The 14,821-nt window shown below is 33.8% G+C and overlaps 1 protein-coding gene across 2 annotated transcripts; it reads right to left on the reverse strand.

The window, feature by feature from the left end:
• Nucleotides 1–1,787: 1,787 nt before the first annotated feature.
• LOC145774635 (uncharacterized) lies at nt 1,788–14,267 on the reverse strand. 2 transcript variants are annotated; one of them, XM_082585925.1, is made up of 4 exons: nt 14,129–14,267; nt 3,997–4,262; nt 3,252–3,501; nt 1,788–2,847 (listed from the first exon to the last, which is right to left on the reverse strand). In XM_082585925.1, exons 1-4 carry the CDS (start codon nt 14,190–14,192, stop codon nt 2,738–2,740), a joined length of 690 nt encoding a protein of 229 aa, XP_082442051.1. In that variant the 5' UTR covers nt 14,193–14,267; the 3' UTR covers nt 1,788–2,737. The 2 variants fall into 2 exon arrangements, with proteins under 2 accessions (XP_082442051.1, XP_082442050.1); XM_082585924.1 differs by lacking the exon at nt 14,129–14,267 and adding an exon at nt 6,552–6,717.
• Nucleotides 14,268–14,821: the final 554 nt, after the last annotated feature.

Raw genomic sequence — 14,821 nt, forward strand, 5'->3', positions numbered from 1 at the left:
TGTATTTTGTCACAACATAGTACGCTACTTACTTTTTTGGGAAAACAGACTCGCAGTTGAAGTGTGTATGTATATTGGTGTGTCCAATGTTCTTTTAATGTCAAAAACGATTAACAGCTTGCTTGCATAGACTGTGATAATAGGCTATTCTGACCTCTTTTTACATCCAAAACTTGGTTGGTTACTGACAAGTGTGTTTTTGACTACGTATTTACAGAATGACGCTTTCTAACGCAATGCTATTCAATCGTGGAAGTTGAATTCTATGTTGGTAAAACATCGGCTGATGATGTATTTTATTATTCAACTGGTGTGAAACCAAAATATTTTGCAAACTTTCAAGCATAAATTGAGTAAAGTCATTGCATATGGCTGACTAGCTGTTTGAAATCACCAGCAACTCGCTAGAATAAAGGTAATAGTCATTTACGTCATTGTTGTCACGTATATAGTTCATGCAACGTTGCAAAGGTCGCCCATCATGATATTCGAATGCAAGTAAACAAAACCTGGCCATTATTTTGTCAACATACTATTACTGCAAGGCCAATCAATCTTGTCACTTTAAGTATTATGGCTTTAAGAATAAAAACTCATAAAACAACATTTTCTTAAACAGTTTTGTCTCAATGTCAGAAGCGTCTTAAAATGGCTTAAGAAATCTGACTGTGTGTAGGACTGTAGGTCACATCATTTTATCTGTCACAACATACTGCGGTTTCTAGAATTTTTGCTGTGTTTGTTTAGCGAAAAATCACTTTTCTGCATTTGAAACGGCTAAAGCAAAGGTAGCCTAATAGTTTATTTGCACACAATTCAGGATTTTAGAAATCCTCTCGGAATGTTTTGGTAACGCCAAAGTTTTTGATTTGATGCCAGTTTTTTATCAGCACAACGAATGTAACTTCGTGGAAAAATTTTCAATTATCTACACACTTTGAAAATGTGGAGTCAGCTATTCATCTCTTCTTTTGTTGGAAGAATGAATATGGAGATTTGTGAAGTAGGCTATATTTAGGCCTACTGTAGGCTATAGCTTATGTTCTGGAAAGTTGTTCGTTTGCCAGATATATTAAAGCTACGTTCCAATCTTTTGGGTACTTCGCAGAATAGCATGTACTCCATCTGGGAGCTTTAATCATACAGAAAGCTCAAAAGTTCAAGTGTTTTAACTTTGCTTTAAGTGGTCAATATGTTGCATTTTTGATGAGAAAAACGAGGCTTAAAATTTGGCCAAATTAGGAAAGAAAAATTCAGCTGCAGTTTATGTTTAAGTTGTCAGCACAAAAATTCAAACCGATCACAGGCCTACTTTTAAATCGCCATTTATATGTTTTTGACATATTGTATCAAAATTAATATACTCGCACGTATGATAATAGCCTACTGTTACTGCAATATTACAAGCAGTTGATTTAAACTTCTGATGGCCGACAATCCTTTTAAAATATTTCAGTAATTGTAATGCAGTAAATTTAAAACCCCATAAGAAAACCGAAACATATCAAGCTTCGAGAACACATCAATGATGTTGGTCCGCTCTTGGTGTAAACTAAGCAGTCAAGTAGCTTACTCTTTTCACTCTTCAGAAAAAAAATTCTACTTGGTGTATTTCGAAAATGAGTGAATAGTGTATAGCTTGCTAGTGCGTTGGTGTAGCTTTAATCCTATAAAAACATACTGATTTCACATAACAACCCTGTTGGTTAATATACCCTTATCCGTAGGCTAGGCTATAAAAACTAGGCTGCTTAGAAAGACTGTAAAACCGGCAAGCTCTGTTTTCAGGGTAAAGGTTTATGGTTCAAAGTTAAACATTACACAATATACGAAAAATTGCTTACTGTAGTGTAATTACTGTACTTTTCCATGCTGGCATTCTCACTGCGGCAAACGATAATAAAAAAACGAAGGGAAGATTATTTTCTTTAAGAATCGTGGTAAAGGTTTAATTTTAAATAGATCAAGTACTTAAATTAGAAACGCCAACTTGTAGAGTCACTATTGAATCAAACACATGCAATTTTAATCAACTAAACTGTACAGTTGTACGAACATATTCTAATACAAAGTATAATCCTACATGTACAGTATTAAAAGTATATAATAATAATATAGAGTATTTAAAAGTACCATATATTATATTAGGAAATTACAATTAAAAATACAATCACATTGTTTATAACATGATGTGTTTTAATGAAAGAAAATTTTAAAATGTGCAAAAGTACTATCATGAAATATTTTTCAATTTATTCATTCCTTTACTGATTGATATAACACAACTGAAGGCTGCAATGGAATTCTCTGCTCACTACGACGTCTCAGGAATTGAAAAGAAATTACAATAAAAAAGACAAAAAACGAACAGAACAGCAGTTTCTGCCACATTGAAAAGAAGTTTTGCTTACGGATGATACAACATACATCGCACGAGCAACGTCTCACTTTTGTTGATCCACTGTATGCAAAAGTAAAGACGCAGAAACATATTATTATCAAAATGCAAAGAGTTTTCAGTTTTTATATGTTATGATATTCCGAATCAAGATTGAAAAAATATTGTTGAAAATATCCATCGGATGATTGAACGCCATGTTGAATGAAACGTTAAAACATAGCTAGTCTTTTAGTTTTCCTTTCTTTTGACTTATGAAGGTAGCAGTGAAAAGGAGAGCAGAGGCTTACGATATCAATCGTCTTCCCTTTGATGTTGAAAATTCGAGAGGTTTGTATATTATATTAGTATCGTTGTTGCGTTGCAAAAATATTCGAAGCAAAATTTGCAAAACCCATTCAACACACTCCTCAGTCTTTCCCCGAACCTTCGTCTTAAAGCGTTAGAATCTAGAAAAAAGAAAATAAATTTATTAAACAATAATAACAATTGTGTTTTTAAATAGACTACTGTGTAGTGCTGTATTCATCACAAATATGCGTTGTGCATGGAGTTTTACAAACAGACAGTGTCAGCTTAGCCAAGTAGGCCTACAATATACCCTGAATCCATTCCTTGTTCAACTTATTTAAATTACTAGCAGCTCTCCTTCAAGTCATTTTCCTAGTACTGCACCATTCACATTGTGAATGTTCTGTTGAAGAGACGCTCATGTAGATTGATAAGGGAAATCCTCTATTGTGATACTTTCATTTTTAGCAAATTCATACGATCATTTAAGTTTTGATAAATATACAGTAGCTCAACCACATTTTAAGAAATAGTTTTGTCTTGTGCCGAATGCTAAACTTACAGTAATATTCGCATTGACCCCGATAGGCAACCCTTCTGCATACACGTTTAATACATGGTTTCTCCATTTTGGGAAACCTTCGCTTTGCTTTTTGTTTTTTAACTCCTCCTTCAGTTTCCATAACTGTAGTGACGTTCTCAACTTCTTTCGTTTCTCTTTCCTCTTCTTCATTCATCTCTTCATCCTCCGTGCTAACCTCTTCTCCGATCAAAACAAATCCTCTTTCAAGAGCTGTGAGTAGCGACGAGGCCTAGAAAAATAACCAATTGCGAAGGTTTCATTCATTGGGTAAAATTCGTAGCTTACAATTACATAAAGTGCAGATTAAGAACATTTTGTTTAAGAGCACGACGAATTTACCGTAATTAATTTTGAAGTCGATATATTTGCCAAGTGCTTAGAGAAGTAATTGTGCGTCTACACTGATGTCTTGTGGTTCTTAACCCGGAGCATTTGTACATGGTAAGTTTAAAGAAGTTTGTTTATCCATTTATTGAAAAAAAAAATAGAAAAAGTTTAACACTAAATCTCATTTTTTGATAGAAATTAAAACAAAAAGAATTACCACTAAGAGTCACTTTTGAAAATTTAAGGATACACAGTCTAGAACTAGATAATCTTTTAAAAGAGGCCGATAACTGCAAATAGTTGAAGACCACTAGTCTAAAGGCTACAATGTTGCAAATCTGACATGCTTAAAATTGTTGTTCATACAACACTTCTTCATTAATGACTGTTTACTAACCAAAGAGTGATCTTGTGAACAGTCAGGATATTCCCCTTCCCATTCTCCGTCTTTTCCACAAACCATCGGAGCGCGACGAATGACGCCTGCTTGATCAAAATGGCACGAATATGTGTAGACACACTCAAACCCAGGCACAGCAGATCGTCTGGTCTCGTTCGTTCCCATTTCATCAACCACACTATCATTGCATGACAGATTGAAGGGAAACATATAATCCAATGCCGGCCGTGTGAGATCTTGGATGTCACAAGTCGTTGGTTTATCTGTGGAATAATATAGAGACGGTTTTATTTCGGAACTTAAAAATATGGCTACAACTTTAAAAGACGAAAAATAATAACATGAAATGATGACATCAACTACCGTACATGAAAATAAACTACTGGCAAACACTTTGTCATTTATTTTTGTAAATAATTTTGAAGATTCACTGCAAAAGGGTGATCGGTACTTTTGGAAAATAAACGTAATTTAAAAGTGATAACATTTTCAGCTTCAAAAATTCCTAAGGAAATTATTTAACATTATATTTTGGGTTTCTGGCGATCCTTACACTGAGGCTATATCGTGAACGAATGTGTCCAGGTTTACACACCTTGATATTTCTAATAAGATTTTATTACAAGGTTTTGATCGGCTGGTGCGTTAACCTCGCAACAGAGCTTAATTTATTCGAATATTTATCATGCTGGTATGCTAGAAGCAACCACATTAGAAGATAACATTTTGGATAAAATTTATATTTGGTTTGTGGCGACTCATAACAAACACAGGATACAAGGTCAGTGATTGGTACAAGGAACTAAAACTTTGGTGTTTCTGAGACGGAATTTATTTCCGCGCAAAGTGGCTGGTGGTTACGTGAATTTGCAATTTTGCAGGTGCTATCTCCCAAAGTGACGTCAATCACGACTTTTTGCGGCTTTCTTTGGTATTCGGGCTCATTAATCCGCTGTATACACACAAAGCAAACCATTTTTTATACAACTATCTCACAGCGTATAAGACACGCATCAAAACAGCTAAAAAAAATTTGTGACTTTTTCAACTGGATAAAAACTGTTGGTAACAAGTTTGTGCAATATAAAATGGTGTATACATACGTCATGTATAGGTTGTTAGAGTCAACAAGAAATATATAGTTCTTTTTACAGTAAAAATCTTAAGCCGATCCGATACAGACAGGCTTAAAGTGCATTACTTTAAACTCTAGATTTGCAGTATGCCGTCACAGCATCACACACAAACATAGACGTGTTTAAAAACAATTAGAATTGGCATGTCATAAACCTTTGCTTATGTTATTTTAGTTGTTTACAAGTATGCAAATCTCATCAACTTGTAACAGCGTTTTTACACAGTTGGTTTCAACTTTTTCATACTGTCTGTGTCTTTTTAATCGTTTAGCCATCTGCAGAAACAGATAAATTTATGTTAAGATATTATTCTGAATGAGATTTCGTTGTATCGCTGTGACCGTTTTTATTGCAAAAATACCATTAAAAATGTGGTTGATGTTGCTGAATTGCTGAAAGTTACATGAAAATCATACGTTTGATGATAGATGTCATCTTTAGCGTTGTGATCTTCATAACAAAAACATTGCCAATAATGCTACATCATTTTTTTGTATATTTCTAGAGAAATCTGAGACGCGAGTGGTAGAAGATGATTTCAATGTATTTTGCAACGTCAAAGTAACATTCTGCCAGATCAATACAAAGCCCAATGTTTGTGTTTACGATTTCAAGCCGGTGCTTTTTATTGCTTTTTTCGTATTCGAAAATCCTTAAGACTTTGTTTGATACGTTTTTTTATAATTTAAAATTTAAGCCTATCAATCAAGATTACGAGCAACGCATTTTCATAACACGTATGAATGTTCCAACTTTTTTAGATTATATTTTGTGGTTTGAATAGAATCTTTTTGATGCGAGTGAATGTGACTGCATTCATCAAACAATCCAATGCGTAATGATAAACAGTTCATTGCCATGTTCAAACAACGGACAGAGCGCAAACTTGCGCCAATCATAAAAATAATCCTTGTTTAGCAACTATGTGTTGTTTGCTTTGAAACAAATTTTCGATGATCTTATTGACTTGCGCGTTTGAAGTAATACCGAACGTTTTGCGCTGTTTTGAGATGCCGAAAATATTCACTGAGTTGTGTTGAAACGTTTTAAGCAGGATATAATCTTTAAATGTTTGCTGTCATCTCCTTTAAACCTGTGCACACATCATATTCACTTAAAGGTCAAGTTATCTTTTCAATCACTAATTAATTAAAACCAAATATTTTAAAGAAATACAAAATTTAACCCTGAAGAAACTGATGGAACAAGAAAACATAATAAGATGTTGTTTAGCAAACAATATTTGGAATAAACTTCAATATCTTTTGAGTTTTCGTGTCATTCAGCATTTTCAATTTAAAAACAATTTCACTTCTTTTGAAACTTCCTTTTTTCACAAAAGCTTTTACTGTCAAACAGTTCTCAATTCCTCTGATTAAACTCATCGGTTGGGTTTGAAATAACAATGGAATATACCTTTTATGTTCAATAGTCTTCGTCTCCAACCAATTTCAAGCAATGATTCGCCAGTAGCAATGAGCAAGGCAGAAACAGCAACAAAAAACTTCAAAGCCATTTTGACAAAATCTCTATTTTGTAACTAAGTCGTAAAGTCGAAACTATAAAAAGTCATCACTTTTTATTTAGATGGTATCTATACAACAAATTCTATAAGTTCTTGACACTTTTATTACAACACTTTAAAAAAACATGCTCCCTAATAAATTTCGGCTTTATAAGCGCATAGCACCATTTAGAATCGAAAGCAATAGAAACAATAAATTTTCTGAAACTGCTTGGTCCAATTGCAAACAACTTCGATCAACCTACTTTGCTGTTCCCTATTTTTAGATGACACAATAAAACTATCCTTTTAAATTCGTATTGTTTGAGTTTTAACTAAAAAAATGCAAAAAAATGTCCGTTCATTACAAACACTTCCACCTTCACACTTTCAATCAACGCACAAATTGCTACAAAATTTCTTTGATTTCTACGCCGTGCTTTCACTACTGACACTAGATTGCTCGTTCGCGTGGTTTTAATATACTGATAAGGAGTGAACTAGAAGACTTTTTCCTTTTTCTTAATTGCTAAACCACAACCACTCGATTAAAGGACGGACACTTGCACCCCTGGGCGCGGTTCCAGCGCAATAGAGCTTTCTTCCTGTGTGATTAAATTTTAATACCTTTCCTTCTTATTAGCGTTTCGTGACATAAAGTTGATGAAAATAGATGAAAGACCCGTGGGACTGATTTCCTGTGTTCAAAAGTTACCTGTCTACAATGCTGTACAACACTCCCTCTCGAGACATTTTGCGTAGGAATTAGGTCATCCAGGTCATGTATTCAAATCGGTCATTAATGTGAAAATTAAATTAAACCTTGAGAAAAGGCACTGACACTTTAATTAAAATCACAATCGCAAATCTACAATGACATGCTACAAAACTATTGACGTCAATTCCTTCGCTTTTTCAGCAGCAATGCTGTCAGTCAGCAATTTTTTTTTTCAGTTTAACAGAGACAGATAGCAATGGCACCACCAGTTGGTGATGGATTAGTGGCAAACTCAAACGCCCCACTTCCTAGAAACAACGTGAGATCACAAGAATACTTCTGAATTTTATTTTTGTTAATTATTATCTGAGAACAATGAAAGGAAAGCTTAAGAGTCTTGAATGGTCATCGGATTCTATAGAAATCTCATGACGTATGATTTCAAAAAATTCACTTTTCAGTGTCAGCAAAAAAGAAAACTTTAAAAGCACAAGTAACTTTTCAATGTAAAAGCAGTAAATCAACTTAAATAAAATTTGTTTGCTTTTCTTCCTATAGTTGTAATTTGTTCATGGTTACGTCACGTCTACAAACGTTGTGACGTGAAATGTCAAACTAAAAAGACAACTTGAAGCAGAAATTGATAATATGCATATTTAATAAAGTTTTAAGTCTATAATTAAAAACTTTGCCACTTTAAGAGATAGTGTTTTGCTAGTTTCGACCCAAATACTCACTGCGAATGTAACTCAGAAAGCGAATATAGATTAAAATAACATGTGAAATCCCTTAACTAGACAACCACACGTTTCCTATTCCTGCCTCTTGAAAAATTTAAATTTTTCGGCAAGTTATATTGGTCATTTGTCTGCTTGACTCAAATGAAATTTTAATAACTTTTCAACACATAATCGCTATATTAAGTCAATTACGTTATTTCTAAAGAGTGTTTTTCTACGCCCCGTTAGCTTCCTTGGATAACGTAACAAAACAGCAACAACTTTAAGTTGTGCTTATTACGTATGGCAACACGATGTTAATTCAGAAAGCGCGCATGCCTTAAGCGTTACAACTTATTGAGCTGACGTTTGCTTGATGCAGCCGTTTTAGAATCGCGAGTTTCCTAAAGTTTTCTGATCCACTTTCTTATCCAATTCAATTTCATTTGCGTCTCAGCTAAGACAGTCTTTCTTTACCGGTACATGTTTAAAATAAAATTTTCTAGGTAAAAGTTTTGCTTAGTCATTGTATAACTATCGGTTTTTGTGTCTTGGTCGTCTTCAAATCCCGCCACTGACTCAGACAGTTATATAAGCCACATTAATCCTAAAGCTAACCTTCAACTGTAAGCTTTGATATAAAGCAGCCAAACCCAGTTAAAGAAATGCTACTACTTATGAATTAAAATTTAAATCAAAGATTAATAGTGGGTAAATTTAAATAGTATTCAATTGTACATTAATTTAAAGAACGAATTGATCATTTCCCTTGATCATTTCAAAATAATTCTGCAATAAAGAAAATTACTTGCGGAACGTCAGTTCTGATTTTACATTCGCTAGGTGGCGTCCAAAAGCTGATTTATGGATATGTGAACAGAGACATGGCACCGCTTCAAGCTTACAATTTTAATGAACCAAATCCAGACCCAGACGGCAAAATCCGTCATTTATACATTAATTCAACGTCTGCAGAGTTGTTTTAAGCACAGAAGAACAATTGCTATAAATCGTAAAAAAAATATCTTTAGTTGTATTGCAAGATCATCCGATCATACAAAGCAGAAATTAAAAAATCTTATTCTGTCAGGCTATAAATTTTAAGCATTTTCAGAAGAAAAAAATAAATTGTTTTATTTTCTTTAAAGAATGATTAATTGATGAACAACAAAGTCAAACTTTGTGTAGTGCCCATCATCTTGGCAAAGCAATGTCAATGATTAATTTATTATCAACTTACCTGAAGCCCAAATCGCTTAATCGTAATCACAAAATAAGACAAAATATAAACTTTAAATTTACTTTAAAATAGAATATTGTTATAGCGTAACAATTCGGCAATATAGTGAAACTATGATATTTTAACTTTTATCAATGTTGAAAATTAACTTTGTAACCTACTTGTGAATGGACAAACGCCTCAATTCTCCTTTGACGTTTAGTTTTAATTTAATAAAATGCTAGATCAACAAACAAGCTTATCGGGAAAAACGCTTGTTAAGCTGTAGACTAAAATGTTCATTTGAAACCAGATATTTTCTTTCTGTCATTTTCAAATGGTAACTTGATCAAGTAGAAAGATATTGCTGAGGGAAAATCTTATCTCTTTGCGCTTTAACGTTATTATATTTTTGTGTCACTGTTCAACCTGGTAGAGACTGGTACCTACGCACTGTATTGTTTAAATATGGTGGTAAAAGTCTATCCTTTTATAGAAAAAATAAAAAATTTGAAAACCAAGTTATACTTTTCAGCCGCCTGAAAACTGTATCCATGGTTTGGTATAAACACAGCCTAAAGCATAAACAAATAAAAATTTTCCTTACAAAAATTCGAAATCATTAAAACAACTCAAAAGTTTGTAAATGTCATGTTAAATTTATTTTGACTCATTGACTTAAAACAATATGCTGGATATTGCTTAAACTATGACTTATCATTACATGACCCAGCAGCAGTATTGGCCCAAACTTGTCTGCTGATCAATATCATCGTTTAATTTTACAGTATCATTAAACAATAAACATGTTTGGTCATTTGAGGAAGCTTTCCCATCTTAATTTATGTAAACACCATTACCGACCTACTTTTTATTTGAAGAATTTTATTTCGAGGACTCATACTGCCTGCGGTAGTGAACAATTCCAGCTTTTCTGGCTACATGGTCTAGTATTTTTAGACGCATATTCCAGATTCCACCGCATGACACGTTCATGTACAGCATGATCATACAGTGACCAAATCAAGGTTAAAACGACAAAGTCATTGAAAACATACTTTAAATTTTTAATTTTATTATCAAACGTATTATTTCATATGGTGTATTTGTGCTTATCACTAGTTTTAAATGTGTAATTGATTATATCTTGAATGCTATGTACTTACATCACATGGTCTGATAAACAAAAAGTACTGCAATGGGCAACGTGATTAATAAGGGTCTTCCATCTTGCTGTTTCACAGTTCATGTAGTGTAAAAGAAAAACCATGTGTTTATCATAAAATCTAAAGTTTTGCTTTATCTCTAAATGACAAGTGTAAGTCGACCGCGTTTCTAGTTCTTCTTCTTAATTTGGGCATCATCCGGCAGGGTTTAATCTTTTTTACTGCTCCAGGCTGTTCATGGTTGCTCAAACTATATTCAGAGCTACTGGAGCGCAGTCATGCTTTGTCCTCGTCATCCAAGATATACACGCCTTCTGCTCCCAGAGATGGTGAAATAGTAAATGATGTATTGTTTAGGCTACTGTTGCCTGCAATTTATTTGTCAGCTTTCCACTCACATCTACAACAATAATTTCTCAATAAAAACTATTCATATTGCTTGGAAAGCTTTTCAAAATATTTCGAAATATTTTATATTGACCTAAAATTCATAGTAATTTTCCTTTTTTTTGTAATGCTTTGAAATAAAATCAATTTGCTTTCGTTGCAAGTTCAAATAAAACAATTGTTTCAATTAAATGGCACAAATATATTTTAATACCACTTCCATGGCCACCTAAAGATACGGCCTGATTTGTCACATTTTGCAGAAATTTTCAGGTTTTTCTAACTTTGGGCGAACGTTTAAATAAATTTTTCTAAAAATTAGATTTTTACGCTTTCTTTATTCTTTTCCCCAGACGTCACAATAGGTTTTAACATTCTCACATGTTGAAAAACAAAGAAAATTCGATTTCAATGATTTTAGTCAGACTGTTAATTTTCAATAACAGTCTGATTTTGCGATTTTCAACTTACTTTTTCTCATTTGCTACTGCTTCCCCAAGGCAACAAAAAAGTTTTATGTCATTAGGAAACCGCAAAAAGTAAAAGCATCTCAAAAAATGTCAGTCAAATACTAGCAGTAGCTGTAATCAAAATCTGCAAAATGTGACAAATCAGGCCGCATCTCCAGGTGGCCATGCCACTTCGAAGTTTTAAAATGTTTCGTTTCATTTTGACCAAAAGAAGATTATCTTCAACGACCCCTACTATCTTACATTTGTCAAGTTTCTTTCAAAGTGATGGTAAGCGTGCAGCATGTTGCCATTTGTGCTTACTTGGAGGGTTTTAAGTAACTGTTACCACTATTCAAAATTGAGCTAATATACCACCTTTGGTTGCACAACAAAGAAAACTGTGTTTGTTGAAACAACCCAAAAACATAGACCCTGTGGCGCTTCTCCTAACTTCGTGTTTTCTTTCAGCCATAATTACCATCCAGTGTCTCGAAAACATTTCAATGAATGTACGTGATTTTATCTCAGCAAAGAGTTTTCTCTTGAAAGACATTGCAAACAAAAATGGTTGTCTTTGAAATTTCGATTACCATGCATTCGTGCAACACTTGCAGATATTGTAAACCACACAAGCATACAATTCGCAATCGGTAACGTGACCGTTTTCTAGAAAGGTCGCGCTGCGGTTTTAATCAATTGTGACAACAAATTTTCATTGCATTATAGAAAATCTATGCAGTGGTGTGTGGTCAAGAAATTAAGATAAAAAAATGAGATAAACAGTTTAAAAATCCGTCAAAATTATCGTCATTACAAAATAAATTCCATGTAATAATTCTGTCATTGAAAATTATATCCTAAACACGCAAGTTTTAAATAGGCTATTCGTGAGAACAGCATGGCATGAAGCGGTTGCGGTTGTGACAAGAGCGAGTTCAAAATAAGTTTCAGCAACTTGCAAAACGAGATTGCAAGGTATTCTCCACGTGACTGTCTTTAATCAAAAAATATCTCGATAATAACTTGGCGGTCACGTATGAGCAGAATCGGCAAAACAAACGAAGTTATTTGAGTTGACTTTTCACGATATTTGTAGGCTATTTTATTTCATTTTTCTTCACTTGAGCTTTCGAGGCTGATCGTTTATCCCTTTACTATCCCATGTTAGCAATGTTTCCTGAACTACACAGAAAAGATCCACAGAGAACAGCCAGTCTTTGGACACATCATCCAAGCCACGCAGACCTTCCGCCCTATTTTTTCGGTGAGAGAGGGTGAAATCTTCGATGTAATTTATTGAACGTCATAGCTTTCATGCTTTTTAATTCAAAGTGACAACAACAACAAAAATTCCCATGCTCTGAAGACGGTACCTAAAACTTCGGCTACAACTTTTGGAGTGGAATAACCAAAATGCCACAAAGCAACGTACAATTGGTTTTTGATTTGTAAAGTTTCCAAGCTTGTGCTGATAAGCATGTGGTGCAAGTTTGACAATTAATGGCTTATCGAAGACTTTCACTTAGATAAACAAACACCGATAAATCAACAATTTTACGATAGAATTCGCTGGGAAAATTGACTTCACACATTAAGAAAAATGATATATTTTGTGCTGTGTTTACAGTGCTTTGACCCATCAAGACTTTAATGAAGGCCTATTAGTTTTAAATAGATACTACGCCCTTGATTTAATGCTAGAAACACGCCACGGCTGTGAAAGATTGTTTCCATGTTTAAAGGTATTTTGGAAACATGAATAGACAATGTCGGTGTAATTACTATCAAAAAGAAAGTAATTGCAAAGTGATTACTAAGTGACCTAAAGCACCAAAGTTTTCTCCAAGCACATATTTAGCGTAAAACACAACGAAATTGATTGCTATATTTATCCTAAGTCATAAACATGTAGATAACGCTTAGGATTCCTCTTACTCAAGTGAACTCTTTTGTTTAGGTACCCTCTGAATTTATAAAAAGATTTTTTTCTTTGCATCATAACAAGATTTAGCTCATTCGCGCACAGCGTTTTTGCGCAGTTTAATAAAAAAACCTAAGCGGCCCTACAGTTCTCGATTTATGATAACATTTCTTAGAACATCAACTTTTTACAATTCCAAATTTTTGACCCTAACAACCTTGATATTTCCTAACTAGTAACACGCATTTTGCAAGGAATCAATAAATTTATAGATATTCGCTGCAAACAAAGCTTTTTGACAACCATCAGTTTAAAATGATGCTGGGCGATTTGCATTTAACCGCAAATCGTTTTAAAATGATGCTGGGCCCGAAAGATTTAGGCATTGCGATTGATGATTTGAAAGACAAAGATCCCAATTTTGTGTCCGCTTTGAGTAACTAAGCATCTTTCTAACCATCAACTACGGATTCATGGTTGGAGTCGATACAATATCCTTTAAAGCGTCCGGTACATGTTCTCACCATGAAGCCAGAGTGTTTCACTTTATCAATAATGAAAAAGAATTACCACTTTTTTGTGTCGGATCTTTTTTGATAATACTTTCAAAACTATGAGCCACACATGTGACTAAAACTATAGCAAATAGAGGAAATAAAAAGTGACTAAATTTTTTATTTGGCAGTTATATTTCCAGCCATCATTCAGTTATATTTGCAGAAGATCTATTCTGCCAAACTCTACATCATATGAGTGTTGAGAGTGTTTATACAACTTACCTGTTGTTTACCGGGGAAAAAAAAGATACTCATTTTAATATAAAATCTGGCAGCAACCATTTTATTGCACGAATAAACATAATAATATCATAAACAATAAAATAACTTTATATTATATTCTAACTCACCTGGATCTGAAGGTAGATACGCGGCCAAGAGGGCAAAGTAAAGTTGTTGAATTGCATTCACCATCGTAGAAATTCAGAAATAAATTAGATAAATAAATTAAGAAAAACTACAAAAATGAATTTTTTCAAGCACCGGAATTCTGTTAAAACGAAATAACATTATCAGCTGTTTTACTCGTCAGAACTATGTTTTAACTAGAAACTACTGTAAGTAAGAGTTTTAACAGAATCTAGGAAAAAACTTTTGCCTTTGCTTAAATCTGAAATATGAACAAGGCTTTGAACTTATCGACCATCATGAACGCCACAAAATCCATATCTGTTTTTACCTACATCGCTACAGCAAATCACAAGTTTTGACAGTGGCGGAAAAAAATCGAATCCACACTCACTAAAAAAAATGCCACAGTTCAATCAATTACTTTTTTCTCAAGAACATTTTTCTGCAACAACAAATTGTCCTTTTTGAAGAGCCGCCGGCCATACATCTTCTGCTATGTGACCACAGGTATGTGAGATCTGGGTTTTAAATACACAATCCAAGCCTGAGTCAAGACATTTTCCACATCCGACTTCGGGTGCAAGACGACATCGTGCCATTTTCCAATTGTCTATGTCGTCATCGCGTTTGACAAATTGCAGTTTCCACGTGACCTAAAGTTTCATGACTTGCATGTTTCTTTTGCAAGATTC

The sequence above is a fragment of the Aplidium turbinatum genome, chromosome 7 (genome assembly GCF_918807975.1).
Source record: "Aplidium turbinatum chromosome 7, kaAplTurb1.1, whole genome shotgun sequence".
Lineage (NCBI taxonomy): Eukaryota > Metazoa > Chordata > Ascidiacea > Aplousobranchia > Polyclinidae > Aplidium > Aplidium turbinatum.

Excerpts from the sequence above, each read along its gene's own strand:
- LOC145774635 (XM_082585924.1), bottom strand. The coding sequence starts at position 6,651 with ATGGCTTTGAAGTTTTTTGTTGCTGTTTCTGCCTTGCTCATTGCTACT. Across the intron at positions 4,263-6,551 it reads AAGACTATTGAACATAAAAG|ATAAACCAACGACTTGTGAC; the intron begins GTATATTCCATT and ends ATTATTCCACAG. Across the intron at positions 2,848-3,251 it reads GGGTCAATGCGAATATTACT|ATTCTAACGCTTTAAGACGA; the intron begins GTAAGTTTAGCA and ends TCTTTTTTCTAG.